At 41.7% G+C, this 27,927-nt stretch overlaps 1 protein-coding gene across 1 annotated transcript; it reads right to left on the bottom strand.

The window, feature by feature from the left end:
* Positions 1 to 55: 55 nt before the first annotated feature.
* On the bottom strand, positions 56 to 24,924 carry LOC310864002 (von Willebrand factor A domain-containing protein 5A-like; the record flags this gene model as incomplete). The annotated part of the gene is made up of 17 exons (XM_083772535.1): positions 56 to 339; positions 654 to 777; positions 2,142 to 2,329; positions 8,509 to 8,613; positions 10,904 to 11,124; positions 11,275 to 11,378; positions 11,971 to 12,129; positions 12,658 to 12,772; positions 13,217 to 13,296; positions 14,196 to 14,340; positions 14,688 to 14,776; positions 16,562 to 16,728; positions 17,138 to 17,252; positions 17,373 to 17,554; positions 18,621 to 18,843; positions 19,581 to 19,857; positions 24,839 to 24,924. The coding sequence occupies 17 exons, from the start codon at positions 24,922 to 24,924 to the stop codon at positions 260 to 262; spliced, it is 2,460 nt and encodes an 819-aa protein (XP_083628661.1). The 3' UTR covers positions 56 to 259.
* Between the last annotated feature and the right edge of the window lie 3,003 nt (positions 24,925 to 27,927).

Raw genomic sequence — 27,927 nt, 5'->3', positions numbered from 1 at the left:
GGGAAACTAACATCAGTCACTCTGCCGTTCACTGTAGTGGAAGAGGTGCGCCTGGTGAGGGTTTTATCCCCGCAGCTACGTCGAGTCCGCCTACAGGAAATACGTAGGCTGCGACCATGAGACCAGCTACGGAATCGGTCTATAGGGAAGGCAATGTTGAAGAGGTGGGTCTTGAGGGCGGTTTTGAAGGTTTGGAGGGTGGGGGCATCTTTGAGTGCCTTAGGGAGGGCATTCCACAAGGTTGGATTAGATGCACCTCTCACAGCCCCAGGGCATCTCTCTGAACCTTGCAGCTCAACAGGGTATTTCCAGCCTCCATGCACTCCATCAGATTTGGGACTGAAAGAACAGACACAAACTGTCAATACAGAGTACATACAGCCCATAGTGTACTGTACATATCAGAAAATGTGGAATACAATGCACATACAAATGTACAGGTATGTATAGTTAAATAGATGCAGTTGTACAGTTCATCTTATTCAGATGCTTTTGTTGTTCATTTATTTTCACCCCCGTTTTTTACGTTTCATATCTAAAGGTCCTCTATAGCCACGCCCTGAAGAAGACACGGTTTGTCGAAAACCGGTCGGCGTTTGGTGTCTTTTTATTTGTTTTAGAACATAAAAACACCACGTAAATGTAGCCACTACCTTTCTGAGCACGGACCCAGGACACTGCCTTCATAGCCAGAAGCTGCCACTCATCCTGGGCGTCCATCTTGAAACCATGAAGCCAAATCAGAGCCAAAACGGTGGTCCAAACTTCCTGGCTCACCTAATAAATCAAAACCAACGACAGAAATGCTTCATAAAAAAGTGTGTGTGTGCGTGTGCGCGTGTGTGTGCAAGACAATAGATGTATATCTGCCTGCTCTTAAATAGTTGTGCTGTTAATGTGCCGAGCAGGGAGTAATGTACAGCCTGAACAAGCACAACAATCAGCCTGAACAATCATGTGTACAGACATTAAAACCTATTGCACTCCACTATATACAGCTCTTCAGGTGGCATATAATGATGCTTTTAGAATCTTTCTGAAACTCCCAAGATGGACCAGTGCAAGTGAAATGTTTGTGACTAATAATGTACGGTCCACCTTTCATGCTGTATTAAAGAACTTTGTTTAGATTTATGTGTAGACTGAAGGAGTCTAAGGGCCGATTCATACTCCTATTTTACTGCTGTAGTGCCGAACTGATTTTGGCTCGTCAGAAATTTTCAGTAGCACCGAAGAGCCGACTTTAGCACAGTACCCACAGTACAGTGCACACCCCCCCCCCCCCCCCGAACCTAAAATGATGTCACATTGTAGGCTCTACAGAGCCGAACCGACTTTTATTCGGTATGAATCTCGCCTAAGAATGTATTCATTGTGGCCTTAACATTTGTGGCCTTGTGAAACACACATAGTGATACAAGGTTTTGATGCGTTGTGAACTTGTAGATCTGCTATTTCTGGCAAAGCGATTTGGAAACAAAAGCAGACCAAAATACAGAGCCAACTCAGGTGTCACCGTGTGTGTCTTTGAAGTCATACAACGGGCTAATAGAGCACTATCTCCACACAGCCATTTGATGAAAGCCTGCCAATCACAACGTGGGACAGAGTCTTGATTTTTGGGACATGTGGGACTATCGCTCACAAAGCGGGACATCTGGTCACCCTAGTGTTGAACTGATCGATATTCAGTCAATTTATTAATATTTTAGGACATCATTCTCTACAAGCCTACCTGAACCTAACCTGACTCTGACCAGATTGAGGCAGTACTGAGTTCACAAGTTCCCTCCTCCTGCCTGCATCTGGGATCTCTCGGGCAGAAACTATGAAGCCGGAAGCAGCGGGACCAAAATAATAATTTCAGTTGTAGTCTTGTTGGGTTGTGTTTACATTTGCGCTGCGGCACAGCTTCAATATGTCATAAGCCTCGCGTTGATCCCACCTCTAGCAGCAGCCCCATACAGCCGCATATCGCTCCGGCCAGAATTGGTCCGGAGTACATCATCTCTGCCTGAGAGACACCAGACTCACCCTCTGGCAGAATGCAAATGTTGTGCAGGGGGAGTGGTTCTACCAGGCTAACCTCAGGTTAGTCATTGTGGTCATACATGTATACTTGACTAGTTGACTTGACTGACCTGTGCAGGCATTGACTTTTCCACTTGGTCCTTGCTCTTCCCCAGTACATTTTCCACTAGGGCTGATGTCAGAGTCCAGGAGCCAGAGGCTTTCTGGAGGGAAATCAACTGCAGCAGTGTGTCTTTGGGTGGCTGGCGACTATGAGGCTCAGGGTCTACATCACAGCTATATGTCCGAGTTGCACTTGCTATAGAGAAAATAGGAAGAATATCAAAGATTATAAGTGCAGCGAAAATAGTTCATCAGTCTGTTGATGCTAGTTAAGATAGATGCCTCTGGTTTGAATATATCTAGGCAGAGATATTCATTTCAGGAAATGAGGTGGCGGGGACCTGCCTGGTCTGCCTACCTACTGTTGTCGTTGCCGTACCCATGAAGTGTTCCTTGCTCCGCCCGGGACTGGCTCGATTCCTTGCCCCATCTTTAAATGATCTTGAATGCATGAATGCTGCAGAATCAAACAAAAGAAAGCGACAACACTCAATACATGTCCTTTTCACATGCTTTATTTACCTCGGACGAACAAACAGTGGAAGTGTTTCGGCCAAATGGGCCTTCCTCAGCGTTGTGTCACAAAAAAGGTTATTTATTGAGTGCTGGCGCTTTCTTCTTTTCGCCATTGTATATTACTGAGCCTTACAATTACAATTTAGGCATTTAGCAGACGCTCTTAATCCAGAGCGACTTACATTTAAGCAAGAACAAAAGCATGGGAATACATCACATAAAAGCATTTATCAATATCATGAAACATGCGTAAGCTAAGAAAGTAACAGTGGAATATCTATATAATGAAACTATACATACACTATACATATAAACTATACATATTTACTACTATGCTATACATATGTACTATGGCGTGCTATAACTATATACAATACAATTATAGTGCTGTCTACATAACATGCTATAAGTCTGTGTCAAATGCTATCTAAGCCAACAGAAATGCTATCTAAGGGGTTAGGGTAAGTGCTATGGGCCATGATGGAGTCTGAAAAGGTGGGTTTTCAGGCTACGGCGGAAGATTGGGAGTGATGCTGCAGTTCTGACTGCAATGGGAAGTGCATTGCACAGTTTTGGAGCCAGAAGGGAGAAGAGTTTGGGACGTGTGGAGCCTTGCACCTATAAGGATATTCTTCTAACTTGGAGTGTTGCGGGTTGTCTGCTTTGGCAGTCTTTTTCTCTCAACTCAATCCATCTTCACTGCCAAATTAATGAATTGCATTTAAGATAAGGAAATATGTGGTGTGTCATTTTGGGCCCTATTTTGCGTGTCTTAAAGGTATATTCAGTGATTTCACTTAATTCAAATATCACTTATTTTTTTGTTTTGTTGTGATAATCCTCCCTACTATAGAGTGTGCTGGCCATATAAGGAGTTCCTCCCTGCCCCCAGTTAACCCCTGGGGGTCAAAAAACCTTAGGTTTCGTTTTTGACTCTCTATCCTGATTGGACGAAAGGCTGGGTCCCACAGCCAAAAACGAAACCTAAGGTTTTTTGAGTGAAATCACTGAATATACCTTTAAGTAACATGTCTTGACCTAACTTAAGACCTGGAGGTGTGACCGATACCGTTTGGCCAGTCAAAATAGCTAAACAGCATTGGCCACGCCTCCAGGTTTTAAGTTAACTAAGTTGCCTAAGCGTGCCCCCCAGCCAGAGTCCTGCAACGGGTCGGATACCCACACTAATGTTTTCATCATCCTATCCTGATATTACAATATATATATCGCCATTTAGGTCAAAATCACGATATAACTTTATGTTGTGATAATAAGCAGCAGTAGCCTCAGTCTACATGTCTTCCGTGTGCAACGCGCCGCTCCACCGCCGCCCACCATCATCATCACATGTGGTGTTGGAAGAAATAAAGTCAAAGATAGCTGTTGTAATATACAACATGCTGTGTACTTGTAAAATGTAGTTGTACGTAACTATACAATGTACTTATATGTATTGTGTACTGCCTGAACTGTGACATACTCTATAGTCAGCTCCTGGAGTAGAGCAAGCAGCAAGGTCAAACGTGCTGCGGCAGTGATTGTGATGTCTAGTCAGTGACGCCATTAGGACATGAGGATCCAAGCTATATATGTGCTGTATTAATGTAATAAACTTTGTAAACGTCTTAGCGTGACCAGTCTCGTGGTCCAGTACTTAGTTCACAATCATAACAATTGGTGTCAGAAGTTACGGTGCCAGCAAGAGGTGAGTCACTTCATATTTTACTCTTTATCTAGAGAAAAAGTGCCTCTCCTCTTGCCTGGTAAAATTTAGGTTATGATGCAGGGTTTACCGTAGTTAAACCTTGTCTTTTTTTGTTCCCACATTTAGTACATTTAGCCTGACGCTTGATGCGTCAGCAGAACAGATTATTCTGTTGTTTAAATACACTGTTCCTTGTTAAGGTGGCCTAGTGTTGTATCCCAGCTAGGTTTAAAGCCGGAGGAGTACTTTCTCTCCGCACAGCAGCTGTGAGTTTCCCTGCTGTTTGTTCATTAATCTGTTAGATGTTGTCTAACGGGGTACGTTCTGTGATAGCACAGATAGCGTACTAAGCCTGTGGTATATTTTCCCACAGCAAATTTTAGTTTCACTCTGGTCATAGTCAAAGTCACTGCTAGATTTAAGCGACCCATTTCAAGGTACAAGCTTACGAGGGTTGGTGTGTAAAGAGACATCCGTTGAATCATTGCTGGTTTGTTCTGTCCGTTGTTTGTGTTCTGTGTTTTGAGGGACATTGATAAAGTTAAGCTACCCCCAGCAGCGGGGTGGCCATGTGCATGAAATGTGATGTTGTGTTTCCCAGTCATGCTTTAAAAATGCACAGTTTGTTAGTCCACATTCATCCATTATATGCCAGGATGATAATGAGGTGGGCATATAAGATTGATAACGTGTTATCTCTGGTGTTTTCATATAACACTGGCATTCTGCTGCGCTACAGCCTGTGAATTGAGTTTAATATGGTAGCAAGCGGGTGTGAGTCAATGCAGTGTTATGCACGGAATGTATTCAATCTGATGTTGTTACTACAACGCGCGAAAACAACCTCTAACCTAAGGGGGCTGATGGATTGAATAAGAGAAATATTAATCAATATCGGCTGAACATGTGTAGTTTCTGTTTCATTCACTTAGATGAGTGTGCAAAATAGCCGATCTACAAGCTCTAAAATGGCCAAAACCTAGAGAGATTGTCCAGCCTATTAGTTAGAAGGCAGCAGAAGCTGCTATATATGGTGTTTATATAAGTCAACTATAAAAAGATCTGGAGAATTAAGTGGCTAAACGACCTTGTACTGCAGTAATATAGAAGCGAATCTAATGTTTTATTAGAGTAAAAGTTTCAATGTGTCTATTTAGCCTGCCCTGTGAGCTGTAAGAGTTAATACACCAAAAGGTACTCAATTGACTAAATAAATAAAATAAAGAAATAATAGAAAGATAGCCTTAAAGTAAGGATCAGAAGCGCATATAAAGTTCTGAGAATGTTTTTGGGGGGGTTTTCGGTTGGTGTAGACTAGAGTCAGTTTGCAACTCAGATGAACCAAACTGAAATGAACCTGGTTGTCGAGCGCTCATTGGTCCATAGCATAGATGATGAGACGTAGAATTCATCTTTTCTGTTCCACACATCGGGCCATGGACGGGAGAGCGCAGAAGCCGCAGAATACCTAAGCAACAAAAGTAGTAATTGAATTCAGACAGGCGGAAGCATATAAAACCAGGTATTAGTCATGAGGCTCCCCATGTGTAGATTTCTCACACGACTACACAGACACACACACACACACACACACACACTAAAAAGGAATTGTAGGTGTAGTCAACATTTATGTTCTAATACATTTTAGTAAAACTGCCACATTCTAAAAAGCACCCAAGAGTATTAAGAATATTTCTATTTCGCATTTTTGTCACATCAAAAGGCTGAATCGTCAACACCCAGCCAGACACCCACCCAGCCGGGGGGGGGGGGAACTCCATGCAGAAAGACAATGCTGAGAACATGGACCTTTCTTTTTGTGCTAAGAGGAGCGGCAGAAAGACATTCTGTGGAGTTTTACCACTGAACATTGTTTACCACGGAAAGTTGGGACATGGGTGTTTTGTGTCGGGGGACACATTGATTTCATGCGAAGGTTTTTTTTTTTGAACAATGAACACTTGTTTGTTTTTGCATATGAAAGGAGGATGTTTCCTTCCATCACGTGACTACGGGCATTGTTGGGGTCATATCTACAGCGACAGCGCATTACGATGTGGAATGTGAAGTTTAAATATTTATTTTACCAGTTTATGGTGGAATTCGGAAAAGTGTGGCAAGTTTTTTAAACATTCAGACATGTAGAATAAGGGAGTTTATAGTAACAGCTCTGAGGCACACGCACACGCACGCACACAGAAAGATAGACAACAGGGAATTGTTTGGTCTAGTAAGAGAAATTTGTGTCCTATTCAAAGAGGGAGCTGTGCGTGTACGTACGCGCGTACATATACGTGAGTGCATTAGGGTAGATTTGACATTTTCGTAAGCAAGTATAATATAATGACTCAAAGTAATAGTAGGGGCTAATTCATCCTTTAGCCCATGTTTCTGCAGAATTTTGGTGCAATTTATAAGCTCAGCTGTAATCCATTTAGAAGGGGAACTCCGCCTGTATAAAGATTAAAGATAAGAATAATTGTATCCCATCTGGATAGTTCAACTTTAGTCTTATAAGGACCTAAGCGTCAAATAAGTAAGCGAGTTTAAATAATGACCACAACCTTGGGAAAACAGACAGTGTTTTTAAAATTAGTACAGGACTACAGCACAGCACACACCCTATACAACATATGTCCCATTCAGTAGTTACACCTGTGAAGGAGCGGATATGCTCACGAATAAATCGATCAGCGAGAGACGATTTTGTTTTGGTGTTTTGGGACAATGTTCTTGAAAATAGGTGTGCAAGTTTTGTTTAATATAGTCAGTGCACTAATTTAGGCAGCAGGCCTGAAATAGTTTTTATTAATTACTGTGTGGTTAGGGAAAACCACAGTTGAGTGAGAGAAGGCAGGGTTCAGTTGAGAGAAGGCTTTAGATTTTGGCTGGATGGGCGCTTCTTTTCATTCCACACATGGACGCATGTTTGTGTAGGGGTGAGAAGTACATATTCAGTTCAAATAAATAGCGGACATAAATACAGTGTTATAGCGGACATAAATACAGTGTTATAGCGGACATAAATACAGTGTTATTCAGGACAGGGAAGGCCAACTTATGTATGTAAGGTCCAGAGTACAGACAAAAATATGGTCAAGAGATTCTGAGGCATGGACTAGTGTGAGTGAATTGGTCATGAGAAATGTTAGGGGGTTCCACCATGGTGTAGTCCATATTTTAGTCTGGCGATCGATTCGCCAGCAGGACAGAATTATTATTCTGTGGAAAAACTATGTTGTGTTTCACAAGCGTTGGTTAAGAGTGGACGTGGCGTGCTTGCTCAGAGATTGATCAATGATTATTGATTAAGTAAAAGGGTCATGTTAAATGACTGATAAGAGAGGCTTGATACAATTTCCCTAGCAAAGCCTAGGTTTTTCGGTATCAAAACGTGATTGTACGCTTTTCCGCACTATAAACACAGTTGTTGGAGTTGGAGTTGTTCTTTCATAACAAAAGAGTGGACTGTTGTAATATACAACATGCACACAATTTTGTGAATATAGAGTCCAAGTAGAGTCTCAAGTCCAAGTCTCGAGTCCACACCTCTGGGTACTACAGATATGCAAATCACACACACCCTGACACTATTGTGCTTATCCTCCCACATTCAGGTGAGAAATATGTACACTGCACCTCCAGAAAATATCAATTCAGCAATTAGTTGTGCCTCCCAAAAAATTGGTCTCTAATCATGTAATGACTGCCATATCTCATCAATTTATTCATCCTCCATCCTCCAGCATGGGGGTGTCACGGTGAAATTGGTGGCCTGCTGAAATATGTGCCATTCACATAATGTCCAAACGTAAATCACTGCTGTTTGTTAATTAACCTAGTTAATATATCGTTTCTATGAAAGTGTGGTTGTATGAAAAAAGAAATAGAAGCAGTGGTGTATATAGTATGTGTATGTATGTATGTATGTATGTATGTATGTATGTACGTACACACACACACACACACACACACACACACACACACACACACACACACACACACACCTACCTGCATAGAATTCAACAGAAAGAGTGAAATACAATGTACATTTTAACCATGATTGTTACAAAACCACTATAGCCCTAGGCTTAATACATCACATGTGCAGACAAAAGCGCACCAAACGTGCATGTTTATATGCATACATTTACCTGCAGCATTATTTTGGGGTCGGTCACGTCGGTGGCTGAAAAGTTTGGGAACCATGGCACCAGGAGATGCCGCCATTGTAATGGGAATGAAGCGATTCCAGCTTGCTGTTGAAATGACAAAGTTCCAGTTCCAGTTAACCAGTACCACAGGGGACTTTAATTACTTTAAAGCACTTGCACTACTTGAATTCTACCCATGTCAAATTAGGTCTTAAAACTCTTTCTATATCTTTCTCAATATATAAAAATACAGTTGTATTTTTTCTTTCTTTTACCTTCTACCTTTCTGCCAGGCAGTGGCAGTGCCATAAAATTGACCGTAGCTCTGTATGCATGCACTATGACAGGGAAAGAATAACATATTTAGTGAACATTCCAGTGGACTTTACTTCTATACAAACAAAACGGAAGCAAATTAAATCTATTTTGAAATGACCAAATCTGCCTACAGATGACGTCACTGGTAGGCAGGTTTCTGAACTGTCCACAGCCCTCCTCTGAGACACAGATTAATGTAACTGGGAGCCTGCCTGTCATTTGCGTTAGTCTGGCCTAGTGCCATTGGCGTAGATTCACGCCAATTGGTCTTTTATAGTGCTTTTGATCGATCTAGTCGAGATGCTGCTCACATTAGCATTGGGTTGCTAGCTGTCTGACTGGAGTCAAGACTGTTTCTTTCAATCGCTTTTATCTCCTATTCCTTGTCCCAGATAGCATTTCTGATTTCCACTGCGAGTGGATGCGACAACACACACAGTAACATTTGTAACATCCGGTGTGGGTTTTGGCTCTTCAAAGTAAGGGTTGAACGGAAGAACATCCTTTTTTTTTTAACATATACTTTATATATATATATCACAGGGCAGGCTGTATGACCACAGTGTGGTCATACAGATACAACAACAAAGAACAAAACAAAAAAACACTTGGGACACCATAAAGACAAATAAAATCAAGAACAATGACATAGCGAAAAAATAGATACGATAAAAGGGAAAAGAAATAAAAGAAAAAAGGACATAGCAGAACCTAACATAGCATAACATACCTATCAATATACACATAATCTAATAATAAATAAATATTGTCTTTTGAGGGGCTGAGGAGGAGATATGAGGTACCGCAAAACCACTTCTTTAAATACTTGCAAATCAGAATCTTTATTATTACATGTGTAAAAAATACAAAACAACCTCCTTTAACAGTGCTTGAGAGGTTTTCCAAACAGGATTGTTTAGGAAAGGGGTTGGTCTCACAAATGTATGGTATACTAGAAGGGTTTCATAAAGATGACTCGGAGAAAATAAGACAGAAATGGACACAGGACCTTCAAGTGGAAATCTCAGAAATTGATTGGGGTTTGATATGTTCCAAGGCACAAACACAAACTATCAATACTAGATTAAGACTAATTCAGTATAATTGGATAATGAGAACTTACATAACCCCGGAGAAAGTAAATAAATTTGATCCAAACATTCCTGATTTATGTTATAAATGTGGGGAACATAAAGGTACACTGTTCCACTGCTTATGGGAATGTGAGGAGATTAAAACATTCTGGAGGTCTGTGGTCCATTATGTCTCTCAGATTACATCAGGTCCAGTTCCTCTTTGTCCTAAATTATGTATACTCAGTATTTATCCATTAAATTGTACACTAAATAGTAATGAAAAAATAATGACCGACCTTTGCCTGTTACAGGCCAGACGCTCAATTGCACTATGTTGGAAGAATGTCAATGCCCCTACGATCGGCTTTTGGCTGAGGAACTTAACAACCAGTTTGGCACATGAGAAACTAACATATGTAATTAGGAAGAAACCTGCGGTATTCTATAAGATATGGGAGAAGTTCTTGGACTTCATTAAGCGAGGTGATATTGAAGAGGCTTTGGATGTATAGTGGTTAATTGGAGTAGTCAGCTGTGGGGTGGGGGTAGGGAACTGTGCATTTGTTTGTTTAACTGTATGTAATGTGTTTTGTTTAACTGTATGTAATGTGTTTTATTTTCGTTTAATTTTTCGTTTTGTCATTATTATTTTTGTTCTGTATTTATTGTCAAATCATTTTGTGATAATATTTTGTTTGTATTTGTGCTGCCATGGGGATGTGGGGGGGGAAAATATATGTAAATTGTTTTGGAAAATACTTTGTACTTGTGCTTTTAGTTGTTATGGTCCCGCCCCATCCACTCCCACACCTTCCATATAGCTTTCCCATTTACACAACAGAGCGATACCCCTATCAAGATCAACGGAAGAACATCCTAGCAATACGAGGTGAATTAATTAATTACTCCTGGCGGGGTGTAATTTGGGAGGACTGATTATATGAAAATGGGTGAAGTTCTACTTTATATCTATTAATGCACTAAAATCTGTGTCTACTTACTTGGCGCTGGGACATTTCTGCGTATCAGAGGTCCTTGTACGGCCTCCCCACTTCCTTTGTTGACGGCGATGAAGGCAGTGAAGACACTGCTCACTCCTGATTGGATGCTGAGTTCCACCACCCTCTTCTTCTCTGCTCCATCCTGCTTCTCTCGCTGGTCTCTCTGTTCCAGCTCCAGGGAGCGAATCAGGGTCCGAGCGCCCAGCCTGTGGACTGTCAGTCTGCACACAGTGTCATGTTGTTAATGCGTGTGTACCTATGATTCGATTACAACTCAAGAGACCTATATGGATAAAATATGGATAAAATAAGATGCAAATCTATTATACAAAGGAAGAATTTCTCTACTGAAAGAGAAGAGTCTGCTTTACCCAGAGTCTTCTGTTGGCTTGAGACGGAAGAGGAGCTGGTAGTTAAAAGGTTGGTCTGCCAGCCTGTATTTCACTTTCACACTGCCCTCACTGGCACTTGAACTCTGACAAAAAAGAAAAAGAAGCAATGGGAGAGTTTTAAAACAAAACAAAACAAAAAACGTGTGACGTGAGGGGCGCTCTTATCATCGTACATCATCATGACGTAACATGTCTATTTGCTCAGACACATATGACGTAAATTCATTGTCAATGGGAATTGACTTTGTGTAGGACAGAAATAGCCGATTTGCTTGTCCACATATGACGTACATTCTCCATTCATTGTCAATGGGAATTAAATTTTGTTTTGTTTAAGATGAAAATCTACACTAATAGCTGAATATAGGAGGGGCTAGCGCCCCTCAAAAAACAAACATGCAGGGACATAATGAAACTGCCTGAGACTTATACTTACTACCGGCCGACACAACATACCTATTCTGAGGTATTAAGACTTTTAATTTGTGTAATTTGAATAATGAAATTAGACTAAAACAAAATGATACTGTACAGTACTGTATTTTACATATAGAGCCATGTCTATAAAACACTAAAAACACCAATCAAGGCGTCAAACATATTTGTCTATCTGGAGAAAAAAAAAGGAGATGTGTCCTAGAATTGTATCTCTCTGATGGTAAGTTGCTGTTCCACCTCTCCAGTGAGCTGGGCATAGATGAGTGACCTCTGGCCCTGGAAAAGGGTTGTGATGGGCGGAGACAGAGGTGTGACAGACATCCCCTTTGGCAGGTCCCACGAAACAGAAATATCCACCACCGCTGGCTGCAGGGCAAAGCGAAGTGACTGCATCACCTGGAGAGTAGAATGGCACAATGTTAACCCATTTAGACCCTTGGACGATTCTACAAATGCCTTCTAAATCCTGACAGTTTTCTGAAAAACCCTATGTTTCTATGTCAGTGGTTCTCAACCTTTTCCATGTCAAGGACTCCCAAAACTATTATGTAATAGGCCCGCCTGTAATAGTCCCTGGAAATATGTTGTTCCAGGGACCCCCCAGAAGCAAAGACCTAGCAGACCTACAAGCTCATAGCGCGGCAGCTTGTAGATCTGCTATTTTTCAATAGCTAAAGCATAACATAAAAATGCTTAAAACACCACCATCACTCTACCCATTTGTATCCACTTCTATCGTTGACAGAAGTGGATCTCTGATCACTTCATTGATCAGATGTCTATATTCTGATCACTTCATTGATCAGAATATATTAAAAGGTGACCGTTTCATATTCGGTGTAAAGTTAACGTCCCTGGGGGGTATAATATATTTGTACTTAGCAGTAAAATAATACAAAATCATTGTCTGTTCAGTTGTCTTACTTTGGGTTGCAACCTTTCTGTTCCAGTGATGAACTGGGCATGACCTCCTCCCTGCTTGGCCATCCCAGTGATGAGAGCAGAGCTGGCTCCCTCCCCAATCCCGAAAGTGAAACATCTACAGTATGGCGCACGCACGCACACAACACACAATAGCATTAGGACGACAGACATGCACTAGTAGGAATGGTGTCCATGTATTTTTTATTTTTTAATGGTGCATTTATATAGCACTTTTATCCAAGACACTTCACATAGATTGTGCATTACATTCACGCACTCATACACCGATGCCGGAGGAAACCATGCAAGGCATCAACCTGCACATCGGGAGCAATTGGGGGTTCAGAGTCTTACTCAAGGACACTTCACACTAACTATGGGGGAGCCCGGGATCGAACTGGGAACCTCACGGTCGATCTACCGGCCAGGCACGTAGCGTGAATCAAATGATTGACTCTTCGAAGTGTGTGTGTGTGTGTGTGCGTGCGTGCGTGCGTGCGTGCGTGCGTGCGTGCGTGCGTGCGTGCGTGCGTGCGTGCATGTTTTTAGGTCGCCCCACCTATGAGATCCGGCATTCTTCTTCACTAGGTCAATAACATCCTTGGTGTTACCCACCTCGCCGTCAGTGAAGACAAAGAGCTGTAGGTGACAAATATGACAGGAGGCATTAAAATGTCCACACTACAGGAGTTACCCAACCCCCATGTTGACTATGTATCACACGGGTGGATAATGTGTGCAACCAACAAGAAGAGTGGTACAAATCTTCCCTGTTACTTTGGTAATGCTTAGCATTCCATTGACAGTGTAAGATCCTACTGTTTTAAGTACAGGCACAGAACAGTAACAGTAGGTGTTGCCTGTAAAATATGCACAAGGGTGTGTAAAATGGAGCCCAAATGAAAGGGTCTGTGCTCAGAGGTTTTGGGTGAAATCAACCCTCAGCTATATCTCCGAGATATAGCTGAGGGAGATGTGGAAGCCTCGCTTACTGGGCGGCCTTTTCTTATACATGACTTGGACGTGTTATAATAAAGTAGACTCTAGAAAAGCATTCCAGCATGCCTTGTTAGGCAATAGACTTTCAATCCACTTTCAAAAATGTTTTTGCGGATAAAGTGAAGTTTGCTTTGGTCCGGCATGTGTTGCGACGTGCTTGCGGTTGTGTTTCGGTTTGGGGTTTGGGGTTTAGGGTTAGTACTGTAATAGTAATGTCCGACATACAGTACATGTTCGCCCGTGGCTTTGTGTGGTGCCACTCAAAGTGACTACTGGGTTGGGCTTGCTGGATGCATGTTCCAACCCCTTGTATGTCTGTCAGAAGACGTTGAGGGGTGATTTCACCCGCATGCATTCTCAGATCACTCAGGATTTGATGTACTAGCCATGTAGTGGTGTGTGGTAAAGTTATGGTTAGAGGTAGCAAAGAATGAAAGTTTAACAGTCCATGCGTGTGTGTGTGTGTGTGTGTGCGTGTGCGTGTGCGTGTGTGTGTGTGTGTGTGTGTGTGTGTGTGTGTGTGTGTGTGTGTGCTTTACTTGTCTGGGTTGACCAGGAATACAGGGTTGCTTGTATATATGGTTGAGAGGCTGAAAGATTTCTGTTCCTCCCATATCAGCCTCCATCATCTCCACCTTCTTCACAGCTTCCTCCATGGTGTCCTGATTATACGCCACACTCTGGCTGTAAATAAACACACACACACACACACACACACACACACACACACACACACACACACACACACGCACACGCACACGCACACGCACGCACGCACCACGCACGCACGCACGCATGCACAAATTACTGACGTTGTGAAGACATTTTACGACGGCAGATAGCTTGTAAATCGGTTGTTTTCGTTTCTCGCCACCAGCACTCAACTAAGTATAAATCAGACATAACCACACACACACACACACACACACGCCCCCCCCCCCCCCCCCCCCCCCACACACACACACACACACACACACACACACCATTGCAAGCCGTTTTGTGAACTGAGGCGACAGGTAGTAGTCACTTACGGGAAGATGTGATCAAAGCTACTCCCGAAACCATAGATGTTAAAGTAGCAGCCCATGGGCAGACTTTTAAGCAGCAGCAGCAGGGTGTCCTACATGTGGGATGGAGATGAGACAGCAGAGTGAGCACTGAGGAAAAAGCAAACAAATGAAAACGTAGCAGAGAAAGGTTTAACTCACTCATCTAGTGGCTGGAGTTTATGGGGATGGAGATGAGATAGAGTGCACTAAGAAAAAGGAAACCACAGTAATGATAATCCAGCTTTCAGCAGGCCCAAGGGAGCCTGCTGAAAGAGCAAATGATCACTTTCCCCAATCCTTTTTTACAAGTAAATTTTTTTGCTGTGATGATATAGATTCTTTCCCCTGTGGTGATATTGATCTTTTTCCCTGTGATGATATTGATTTTTTTTCTTTTTCTGTGATGATATTGATTTTTCTTTTTTTCCTGTGATGATATTGATTATTTTATTTTTTTTCTGTGATGATATTGATTTTTGTTGTTTTTTTTCCTTTGATGATTTAGATTTTATTTTATTTTTAGTTTTACTGTGATGATATTGAATTAATTCTTCATGTGAGGTGACGTCTATGAATTGATTGCATATGGCCTGTAAGACCAGAAGGACGTTTTTGGGTGCTATCCCTTTTGGAGTGTTCGACTGTACACTGTTGCTGTTTTTACATTCATGTCTAATAAACTATTCAATCAATCAAATAGAAAGGTTTAAGGAAATACAATGTAGAGTCCAACCGGAAACCTCAAGGTAGCAAAGGGCAACACCACATTTATTTGGTCAGTCACTGAAATAAAAAGACCAACTGATCTAAAAAAGAATTAAACACTGGCAAATTTGCCCTTAGAGTTTACTACATTATTTTTGGGACATGCAAATTTCCAGACGGGAAGATCTGATGAATACCTATTCGGTATTCTGATATCTGCATGTAGAAAAGTATTTACACGACACTGGTTGCTTCCTGAGGCCCCCACCATAAAATAATGGATAGATATAGTAAATTATATTTATAATATGGAACAGATCACTTTATCTCTCAGACTGCAGAAGGAGAAATGTATAAAGTTTTGGTCTAAATGGGTGGAATATATTATACCTTTGCGACCAGATTTTGTATGATTGAATGATTCCGTCTTACTCATGTCTCTCTTTTTTGGTTTTGTTGTTTTAATTTTAATTACTGCTCACAGCTTTAAATGCTCTCTTATGTCTTCCTATGAGTATTATATTGTATTGTACTTTAACATTTCTGTACACATCATCCATCTCTCCCATATGCTTTACTTTATTATTTTTTGTTCCTAAAAAAATGAAAACCTGTGGACAAAGAAATACTAATTGAAAAATGGTTGTATAATATGATTGTGGATGTCCCTAAATAAAGAATAAAAAAATAAAAACAAGGTTAAACACTGGTTGAAGTCGGGCCAGAGGTGCGAACGCTAATATGTTTTGCTTGTTATTGCTTTTGTACTTACCAGGCCTAACCAGGGACTGGGGTCGCAAATTATCCTCGACTATAAACCCCATATACAATGCAACTGTTTCATGTTTTTATAACTTGGCATAATTGCTTTTTGTATTGTCCATGTTAACCCATTTTTGGCGGGAACCCCTTTTGGTGATAGCATTATGCTATGCTTTAGCTATTGACAAATAGCAGATCTACGAGCTCATAGCACGCCACCGAGTGGCGTGCTACGAGCTTGTAGATCTGCTATTTTTGAAAAATCGAAGAACGACTGACAGATTAGAAACATAGCTTTTTCAGAAAACTGTATGGATGTAGAAGACATTTTTAGAATCTGATCGCAGGTCAGATAAACGTATAAATACAAACACATGTGTGGTGATTACCCTGGCACTGCCAATGCGAGAGCCCTGGCGATTCCCGGTGTCACGCATGCTTCCAGAACGATCCATTAGAAACAGGAACTCCCCGCATGAGGTCACTGATGACATCACAGCTTCAGGGAACTCGGGGTACAAACTCAGCATGACCACTGGGTCGCCCATCAGTGAACCTGTGGGGGGGGGGGGGGGGGGGAGAGAGAGAGAGAGAGATCACAATTGCCAATAAGCCTTCTGTCACATTAATTTGCTTCAATTTGATAATCGGATACAATTTGTGTAAGAAAATGAATCCAATTTGACCATCTAATAACACAAAGTTTGCTCTTCCTGCTATAGGAAACGTATTGAATGTTGACAAATAACTGCATTGACAACAGTGTTTGTGACTTGTGTGAGTGTGAGTGTGAGTGTGAGTGTGAGTGTGAGTGTGTGTGTGTGTGTGTGTGTGTGTGTGTGTGTGTGTGTGTGTGTGTGTGAGGGTGTGTGTGTGTGTGTGTGTGTGTGTGTGTGTGTGTGTGTGTGTGCGTGTGTGAGAGAGAGAGAGAGAGAGATAAAACCGATCGAGTGCTGCTCAGTTACCAGCTTTGCCAGCATCCTGTCCTGCCTCCACTACAGCAGTGGGCTGGTGGGCGTCTTTGTAATAAATCAACAGCTCCACGTCTCTGTCAAACCTATGTCCTGCAGCCAGCCTGACCTGCAAAATGTATGTTTATGTATGAACGCTACGTATTGAATATCCTTTATTTTGGTATTGTGGCACGTGCCCCCCCCCCCCCCACACACACACACACACACACACACACACACACACTACCGTGGCCTGGGTCTGCTCTGTGTTGAGGTACTGAAGAGGGTCCAGGGAACAGTTGGACTCTACTTTAGAGACGGGTCGAGGAGAGGTCACTCGGGCAGAGAAGGACAGACTGTAGGGCACTAGAGAGGCTGGAACAGAGGTCACCTGAGGTTGACCGCTCCCTCCACTGACCCCTTCACTACCTGAGAAAGAGAGGACACAAGTACTAAATGTTGTAATTTGCACACATTAGCATGTTGTCAACAAAAAAAAGTGTATTTGGTTGCTGGCATGGTGTGTTTTAATAAATGAAGAAGAGTAACAAATCTAATCATGACTCACTTCCTGACCTACCGATGTGAAAACAAATGCTTTAATCACGTCACGCATGATCAACAATAACGTTGGGAATGGTTGATAATAGCCAGCTGGATTTCTCCTTAAAAAACGTCTTTGTGCTCAGAAGATCTTTCTTTTATATTTGTAAGCATTGTAGAAAGGAGGGACACCCGCACACCGCCACTTGCTAGGTTCAGAGCATTTATTATTAAGAAGCAACGTTTCGGTCTTGCGACCTTCCTCAGGCTTGTAAGGCTTTGTAAGCATAAAAGGTTTGAAAAACAAAGAAAATTACCTGCACACTGTCGGAAACTTATGCTTCAAGAGTTATAGGGCGAAACATAAATAATTCATTAAAGTAATTTTAATAATTATTATGAGCCTCCCCTCCAAGTATTGTAACTTGAGCCATGCACGCTTTGCCTGATTAACTTCTCTGCCTACCTGCTCATTCCTGGCTTCTCTCGCTGCTGCCTCCCTGCCGCCTCCCTGCCTCGCTTACCTGCTGACCTGCTGCTCATGAGGTTTTGCAAATCCCACCACCTCCCCAGCATCCACCTGTAGGCTCTGTTTCCAGATCCCCCGGGGGATCTTAATTCATTCCCTGTAATTCTATATGGCTTATAACTTAACTAAAATGTTAATGTTACAGCGAATGAATAGGGACAGAGCCCTGACGCCAATCTATGCTTCATATATCTATGCTCAATTAGGATTTATGCACAATAAATATATATTCTAAATTCATTCAAAGAGTTGTCTGACTGAACTATAGCTATCAACAGCCCTGGGGATGGTGGATGGAGAGACCGTAAGGAACCACACACAATGGATAGGGTTGGACAAACGGCGGATGCTATAATATTACATATAACATCCATCTAATTACCTTGAGGTAATTAGAGGTAATTAGCGGTGGTTGTTTCCTACCTTGAGGTTGGTAGCGGGGGTTGAGCACAGCAGGCAGACAGAATCTCAGCCCATCGTCAGCCTCCACAGTCAGCTCAATAACATACTCCAGCCTGATGGAGACACTCTCTCCTGGAGGCAGACTGCCCACACTCATCGAGAATACATCAGGGCTCTGTACGCTCTCCTCCAATAGGAAGGCCTGCTGGCCTGAGCTCAATGCGTCATCATAGTCCTCTCGAGCCTGAGAGGATAGACGAGTGATGGTTTAATTCTCACTGACAGACTTGTCTTTCTATGGCGACACTTACTGTGTAATATTCATTTTAGTAGTATTTTTGGCAACACAAAATTTTCATATTCCATCCTGATTGGCGAATTTTGATCATTGCTGGCCCACAATAACCTACCTGACCTGGCAGAGACCTGTGCACTTTTTCTAGTTGGTCTTTTGCGGAGAAACGAACATAGAAAGAAGTCACTTCAGTTTAGCACAATGCCGAGGGGAGGGGCTATTTCCACAGGCTGAGTACTTTGTAGGCTATAGAAAACGGTTCAATTTATTTTAATATATATACTTAATAATAATAATAGTATAAGACAGACATAACACAGTTAATTTGTTCTGAATCTTGATGTGGTAAAATGCACTTGTTGACCTACTTTCGAATGGGGGGGGGGGGGGGGGGGGGGGGCAGAAGCGCTGCCCTGAAAGGTTGTAGGTTTCCATTTCATACATACTTTTTCCTCTTTACCTTACCGCAAATTCCATACAAATTCCATACCGCCCCAACTCTAGTGTCACGTACGTGATGCAAAACAAAAGTAGTTTTGTGTAGGTGTTGACCAATTCAGTTTCAGTGCAATAGGGAAGATCATTTCCTCTGGGGAATAAGAATGGTGTCTTCTAAACCCAAATGTGCTTGGCTTTGCGTTGTCTTCACCTCCCGTTTCTCCTACACCTCAGCGACAACCTCTCACCTCCTGTTTCTCCTTCACCTCAGCCACAACCTCCGTCTGTCCGATCTTTGCGCTGAAATGACACACGGCAGCATCGCCAGGAAGAGGGAAGACAAAGACGGCCTCTATGGGGCTCTTCTCGTTGTTCTCGTACTGCAGAATGGAGGTCACTGTCGCCACATGGTCGCTCACCTCAACCTCCACATCAATGCCTTTCAGAGGAACTGACAGACAAACGGAAGCATAGTGAGAGACGTTAGCATAGTACTTGTTTTGATTATACCACTTCTGCTTCAGTCTACACAATGCAGCCGTTAAACAGCCATATAATGCAGGTTATGAGCAGGATTAAAACCATTATGAGTGACTACATATGACACTACATATGTATAGTGCAGTGATTTTCAACCAGCTGTCCGGGCCCGGGGACCACCAGTGGTCCTTGAGGTGGTTCTCAGCTAAATGATGGAGAGTTGGTAACCAATTGGACGCTTATAGATCTTTAACTCTTGAGAGTGTAGCATTAAACCGTTTACGCTCTCAAGAGTTAAATAAATTGCTAAACATCTGCATTACTTCATTTAAAATAAACCTGCACAATTAGAGAATGTACTGTAGAATAATTAATGTATCCGGTTTGAGAGGCTAAATCTCATCAAATGGTGGTCCATGTGGCTCAAATGCCGAATAAATGTCGATATGAAAAGGGTTGAAGTAGTGAGTCGACTCTTTATCTTGTGTGCACGTAGTGGCAGAGCAAATAAATAAATACATACAAAGTTTATAATTTAAACTATGAATGTACCTAATCAAAAGCTATACAAATGTGTCTGCCATGTCTGAAAAGGTTCAAAGTAATCAAAATATAGTTCATAGTGTGTCAGTCTCATATACCCCAAAACTTAAGATCAGTGTAGTAACGTCACAAGAAAGACCTGGCCTTAGGGGAGAAGCAATAATCAACTGAAAATATAAATAAACATAAGGTAATTGAAGGTAAACAAATCACACCCGTGTGAAGTGAGGGGCGCTCTTATCAATCATCATGCCGTAAAATAGACACTATGTCTATTAGCTCAGACACCACGACGTAAAATTCTCTATTCATTGTCAATGGGAATGTAATGTTTAGCCCATTCTGACCTGAGATCAGATTCATACGAGGTTTCCACTGGACACACACTGGTCTGATGAACCCATTCTGACCTGAGATCAGATTCTAAAAATGTCAGTCGCTCTTAGATTTTTTTAAAAATAGCAGACCTACAAGCTCGTATCGCGCCACTCGGTGGCGCGATATGAGCTTGTAGATCTGCTATTTTTAAATAGCTAAAGCATAACATGATGCCGACACCAAAATGGGTGCCCGGTCAGAATGGGTTAGTGTAGGACAACGTTGTTGTGGACAGAAACCAAAAGCTGGATATAGGAGGGGCTAGAGCACTTAAAAAAAAAAGTTTGGGTTGAAATGACGAATTTAGTGTAATTTAAGACTTTTTCTTCTTCTTCTTCTTTTTCTTTGTTCAAATAATTATGCTGTACCTGGGTCTTTCTTGGCAGAAATCAAACCGCAACAGTTCACCATATTGTCTGTCTGTAGGTAGCCCTGAAACATGAGTGCCATGATGATTGTATGAATATGAGAGTCATGAACCATGGCTAGTCTGTAGGCTACCACCTGGAAAAAGGAAGTTGGATGTTTAACTGGTAATCTGGAACAAGGAAGTTATATAATAAATAATATAATAATGCTGCAGTACAGGAGTAGCCAACACAGTGAAAATGCAATGGAGGGGGGGAAATGAAATGCAATTGTACATACAATGAGTTTTTAAAAGAGATTTAAAAGAGTTTGGATATTTTACTGTCCACCTAGACTAGAGTTATAGTAACACGTCATTCAACAAACGATTAAATGTAGGTTTCCAATAAGAGAGAACACAAACTTCATAATCAATAATAATGGAACAAATTGCTTTTTCACTTGTGGATGGATACAACTATTAACTGGATGTAGATCCAGTCTTTTCATCAACATGTGGCTTAGCTTTACTAGCTCCAATCATATTACAATATGGTTTATACATTCATACAATGCAATACGTTCTTTACAACCTATAAAGGTAATGATCACTTGAAATGTGAATGTGATTGATGAGTCATGGCAAATAATTTCACCCACCACCTGTTTGAACTTCTGCCCTCAAGGAGGCGCTATAAGGCCATGAAAGCAGGACAGACAGAGCTGTCAAACTGCACAGAGCTGAGATACTTGACAGTTGACACTTTATAAACCTTTATGGACCTAGTGTTGTGCTATATGTTTTCTTATAATAGAGAATTGTATGTATTCTTTTTTTAATTGCACTGAGCTGGATTGCTATTTGCTACAGTTGCAGTCTATGATTGCTACTCAATTCCGTTGTTTCGTTGATTCTGAAGTTAAAGTTGAATAATAAAGTAGCAGCTTGCTTATAATATTTACATTTACATTCATTGTCTCCCGTAAAAAGGTCACAGTCATTACTGAAACACTTGATGTTTGACTGAGAGCATGCAGTGGGAGGCGCACCTGTTTGCATATTTGACCACTATCGACGAGGAAAATAAAATAAATAAAACAAATAAAACCCGGAATATATTCTTACCTTTAAATTAGAATACAGTCTGCCTGTCTGTGTGTGTCAGGGGCCAGTGTAACTTTCTCTTCTGAAGGCAGAAGCTTATTTTCTATTCTGAGTTCTAACTTCTGACTGAAACTCAACAACATTCTACACGTGCGTCATTCTCACTCACACTCTTCCCGTAAGGCACGCCCACTTCTGCCAACCAGGAAAGAAGGAGCCGAGCCATAAAAGGACAAGGACCCATGTCCAGGAAACGCCTGTGGGGGGCGCTGGTTTACCCATTTGTAGCAAGCGTTGTAGACTGACTGAGATCATAGACCTGTGCAGAGTGCAGCTAGAGTAGACCTAGTGTAAGCAGCATGTAAGCAGAGCTGAATCTGAGGCTTTTTTTTGGGTAATATTTAAGTCACTTTGGGACTAAAAAAGATTGCTGCTATATTTGTTTCAAAAAAAGCTTTATACCCCTGGGCCATGGCCATGGCCTACAGGCCCAGCAGACTGCTGGGCCTGTAGGCCTATAACTTGTATAGCCTATGTGACATAGCTCTGTTTATAAAAATGTGACATAGCTCTGTTTATAAAATGCTGTAGCCCCTCCAACTACTACATGTTTGAAAGCAGAAAGCCAACTCTTAATTAGGGGACTATTAGGGGATTTGAACATTGATGTCTGCCAGTCACAATGTCGGACAGGGTCTCAATGTGTGGGACGCCTGAAAAGTCTTGGAAATGAGACTGTCCCACGCAAAGGGGGACATCTCACCCTACCCCATACTCAAATTATGGTCAAACAAACATATAGGTACTCCACTACAATCAAGTTAAAGTTGCTCAGTAGGATTGTTTTTAGTAGCTCAGTAGCTTTTAAACTTTCTCTAAAGTAAATTTCCTGTGGTTTTCACAATGCATTTATTTTACACAACATAACATTCCGAAACCACCCCACAAAGCCTCGAGAAATGCCTGTAAAACTTTGCACAGAATCATATTTGTCACTATTGCATTGCAGATTTGCAATAATAGGCCAAATCAAAGCCAAAACGGTGGTCCACACTTCCTGGCTCACCTAATAAATAAATCAAAACCAAGACAGAAATGGTTAATAAAAGAGTGTGTGTGTGTGTGTGTGTGTGTGTGTGTGTGTGTGTGTGTGTGTGTGTGTGTGTGTGTGTGTGTGTGTGTGTGTGTGTGTGTGTGTGTGTGTGTGTGTGTGTGTGTGTATGTGTGTGTGTGTGTGTGTGTGTGTGTGTGTGTGTGTGTGTGTGTGTGTGTGTGTGTGTGTGTGTGTGTGTGTGTGTGTGTGTGTGTGTGTGTGTGTGTGTGTGTGTGTGTGTGTATAGACTGTCTGGGGTGATTACTGTGAGATCTAAATATAGTATCATCAGCACAGTGGAAATCAGAATCCAAAGCTGTTCTACGTCCACAGTAAGTCCAGTAAGACATGCTGCATGGGGACTAGAAAGGGCCTTCTTCATAAACACCTCAGTCATCCGACAAACGTCATCGGAGAGAACATCCATCAATTTGGGTGAGAATGCAACATTGCACCCGAATGCATGTTGTGATGTGTCATCTCTTGTCACTGAAATGATATCAAATTGCATAAACTGGATCATATGACTAGAAAAACAGGTGGGACTGTCGAAAAGCAATGCAAACCAAGAGGCAACAAGGAAACTGACAGGGTTAGGGCTACGATTCAATTGTGGAAAGTAACTAAGTACATTTACTTAAGTACTGTAGGCCTACTTAAGTACAATTTTCAGGTATTTGTACCTTACATGAGTATTTCCAATTTCCAATACATGTACTTCTACTCCACTACATTTCGGATCCAAATACTTCTACTCCACTACAATTATTTTAAAACTATAGTTACTAGTTTGTAAATTTGGATTATTACAAAACAATCTTCATTCCTACTCTCACCTATATGGTCATGTGTGGGTCATGACCGAAAGAATAAGGTCGCGAATACAAGCGGCCAAAATTAGTTTTCTTCGACGGGTGGCTGGCATCTCCCTTAGAGATAGGGTGAGAAGTTCAGTCACGCGAGAGAGACTCGGAGTAGAGCTTCTTCGCCTGGAAAGGAGCCAGGTTCGGGCATCTGGTTAGGATGCCTCTCGGGCGTCTCCCTAGGGAGGTCCTGGAGGCACATCCCACTGGGAGGAGACCCCGGGGTAGACCAAGGCGCAGTTGGAGGAAACACATCGACTCACTGGCCTTGGAACGTCTCGGGAACCCCCAGGAGGAAGTCACTAATGTTGCTCTGGAGAGACGTCTGGAGAAATCTGGTGGAGAAGTTACCCCCATGACCCAACTACGGATAAGCGGTTGAAGATGGATGGATGAATGGACAAAACATACATTAAGGTCCACTTCAGCCCTATATACATTTCAGTCATTTGAAAATAGACGATCTACAAGCTCACAATGTGTCGCGATGTGATGCATTGGGAGCTTGTAGATCTGCTATTTTCAAAAATATTTTAAAACTTTAAATGAGACATTCTGCATAATGAGTACTTTCTACTTTTGGTACCACGTATGCCCTACATTTTGATACCAATACTTTTACTCAAGTCATTTTTTACTTGAGTACCTTACAATACTGCAAGGTACCTTACAATACTGCAGTATTGATACTTTTACTTCAGATCAGTTGTAGTTGTTACCATTATGGTTCTGTTTTCTGCATCTTTCTCGGCCACCTGGCCTTCATCCTCCATCTTCAGCATCCTTCTTCAATTTACCCCTCATCCCTCCTTTTCTCATGTCGAACCCATTATCCCCAAACCTTCTAACCTGGGCTGATCCTCTAGCAATAGTCATTTTCGATCTTGGCTCTCCTACAGTCAATCGTAACATCCTCAATTCTGTCACCTCCAACTTCGCCTCCCGTCATTTCGTCATCTTTTCCAAGCCGTACGTACAGCATAGCTCGCTGAACTACCTGCGGAAATGGTGTCTTCTCAGGGGAACATTCGCCGAAAACAGCAGATCTACAAGCTCACAACATCAGACATTTCAGCAACAAAATTTGGTACAAAACATACAGAGCCAGCCAACCTGGTCAACCAAGTATTAGACCTTCACAGAGCTTAGACGGTTTAAGTGGTTAAAGTGCAAGACCACTTAGGTAGAGGTTTGTGTTGTGTAGTTACAAGTCAAACATAATTGCCCCAGTTAGTCAAAATAGTCATTGACTTGCATTGTATACTGAAACAGCTCTCAAAGTAGTACGTAAACAAACACAAGCGAAGTTGATTCAGACAATATAGAACCCAGGTATCTGAGTGGAAAGAGTGAAACCTATGATCTCAAGTCATTCTTATACATTCTCTAATTAAACTGGAGAATAACAGTGAAATTAAACCTCCCCCGTACGCCCCTGGGGGGCCCTTGACACAAAAAGGTTTGAGAACCACTGACCTATAGGCTAGTTTTGAAACACTATGGTAAAACTCCCTCAAACACACACACAAAAACCTTCACCCCATCTCCTGTTAACCCAATCAAGTCCAACACACTAAAGTAAATCGCCAAGCCTAGCGTTGGCTAGCAACCCCCCCCCCTTTACTTGCACATTTAGAATGGCGGTTAACTAGTGGGAAAGATGGGGAGGGAGGGGATGTTTGCCATTGTGAAAGCCAGCCTAAACGTTTTTTGTTGTTTTTGTGAGAAAAGAGGGAGAGTGAAGGATTGAGAACAGGGTGGGAGGGATAACGGGGGGTTGGCATGGGTTTGATGTATGGGGATAACTTCAGTTGAACACCATGATGGCTGGTAATATATGCAGCCTTATTGTGGCGAGCCAATGCACCATGCTATAATGGGAGGCGACAGCGGTGGTGGGGGCAAGCCCATGGGGGTGGGGGGCCGGGGGGGGGCATGGCGGGCTATGTCCTCAGCCTTATACGTATGGCCCCCTTGCTCACACACCCCCAAGAGGTGTCTTGTCATCCAGACATTCCTCCGACCTCAAAATGAAGCTTCTTCGATCCATTAATAATTAAGTACTTGTTCGTATGTTCTCATAACGAGTGGAAGGCCAGACACAAAACCAAGGACAGGCAGACATGAAGACTCAATAAGACTCTTTCAAGATGTCAGTGTGACTACTGCAGTGTCCCGTGCGTGCAGAGTCACACTACTGTGTGACTTTCCTCTACAGACATATCTACGCGCTGGCATCACAGCAAACTTTAAAGAGAAAGTCAAAGCCTAAGAAACAGGACAGACTAAAGGTGAGAAAAGTAATTATATGAAAAGATGTATGCATTTTTTTTTCCTCTTACTTGAAAGCAATTCTAGATGGCTACTTTACTAACACATGAGTCTTAAATCATTTTGTATTCATAAATAATAGTGATGTAAATATGTATGCACTCCTTCACATGAGGTTTGAAGTTTAGCTCGCCTTATTACTATGATGATAACTGCTGTTGTTTTTTATGAATTCATACTTAAGCAGTAACTGTCCTACTGACCTAATAGTGCATGCTTCTATTTAGAAAGATCAATTTTGTTTTGAAGCCCCCATTGAAGAGTTCTACACACAAACTCAAGAAATGTGATAATGAGCAATTGGTAGGTAGTGTCATTGAATTCAGTAATTGATGAGGCAAGAGGAGTTGGAGACAAATTCTAGGTGGTGATGGATATACTTTCATGTAGATGATATAATGGGGAGAAGTACAATAACATTCATGTCGGTAGTATGGTAGTTAAATAGTAAATGGTGCATTTATCCAAAGCATAGATTGTGCAGCAGCATTACATTCACCCATACATTCACACACCGATGGCGGAGGAAACCATGCAAAGCACCAACCTGCACATCGGGAGCAATTAGGGGTTCAGCGTCTTGCTGACACTTTAACACTAACTCTGGGGGAAAAGTTACTAAATTGAATAGCTATGCACAATAAAGCTTTATAAAGAAGGGAAATAACAATAATATATAGATTTATTTTTTTAGATTGACATTTTTATTTGAATAAAGCAATTTTAGAAACAATATAAACAAAAACATCATAATAACATGCAGTACCAAAATAATAAAAAAGTATATTAAAAAAGGAGTGAGAAGAAGCATGGCTTATTGCTCCCATCCCCTTTCCATTAATACTAAATATCATTCAATGATCTATTCAAATACTTGTATAACTAAATCTGTGATATTTAATACATACATATATTTCTTCACACATACACTTATTACATACACACAAACAAGTAACAACCCACATCACAGCAATACTTCTTATCTAACTACAGAAGGTGAAGCGTCTAACGCCAGCTTTTATACTCGCACAACATCTATACCAACCAAACCAGTAACTCGAATACATTTCCTGGTGTATAGTCTGACTAACAGGAAGACATTCCTCAAATTCATTTCATTGCATTGTTCTCATTCATTTATTAGTAAGCTGATCTGTTTTGTTTTTCAAGATGCAAAGAGATTGAACCCATTCTGACCTGAGATCAGATTCACACGAGGTTTCCGCTGGACACACACTGGTCTGATGAACCCATTCTGACCTGAGATCAGATTAAAAAAATGTCAGTCGTTCTTCGATTTTTCAAAAAATAGCAGACCTACAAGCTCGTATCGCGCCACTCGGTGGCGCGATATGAGCTTGTAGATCTGCTATTTCTCAATAGCTAAAGCATAACATGATGCCAACACCAAAATGGGTGCCCGGTCAGAATGGGTTAAGGGTGCAGCAGGCTAT

Source organism: Protomyctophum parallelum (genome assembly GCF_964188405.1).
Source record: "Protomyctophum parallelum genome assembly, chromosome: 9".
In the NCBI taxonomy this organism is placed as follows: Eukaryota; Metazoa; Chordata; class Actinopteri; order Myctophiformes; family Myctophidae; genus Protomyctophum; species Protomyctophum parallelum.
This window is presented reverse-complemented; position numbering and strand designations above follow the sequence as displayed.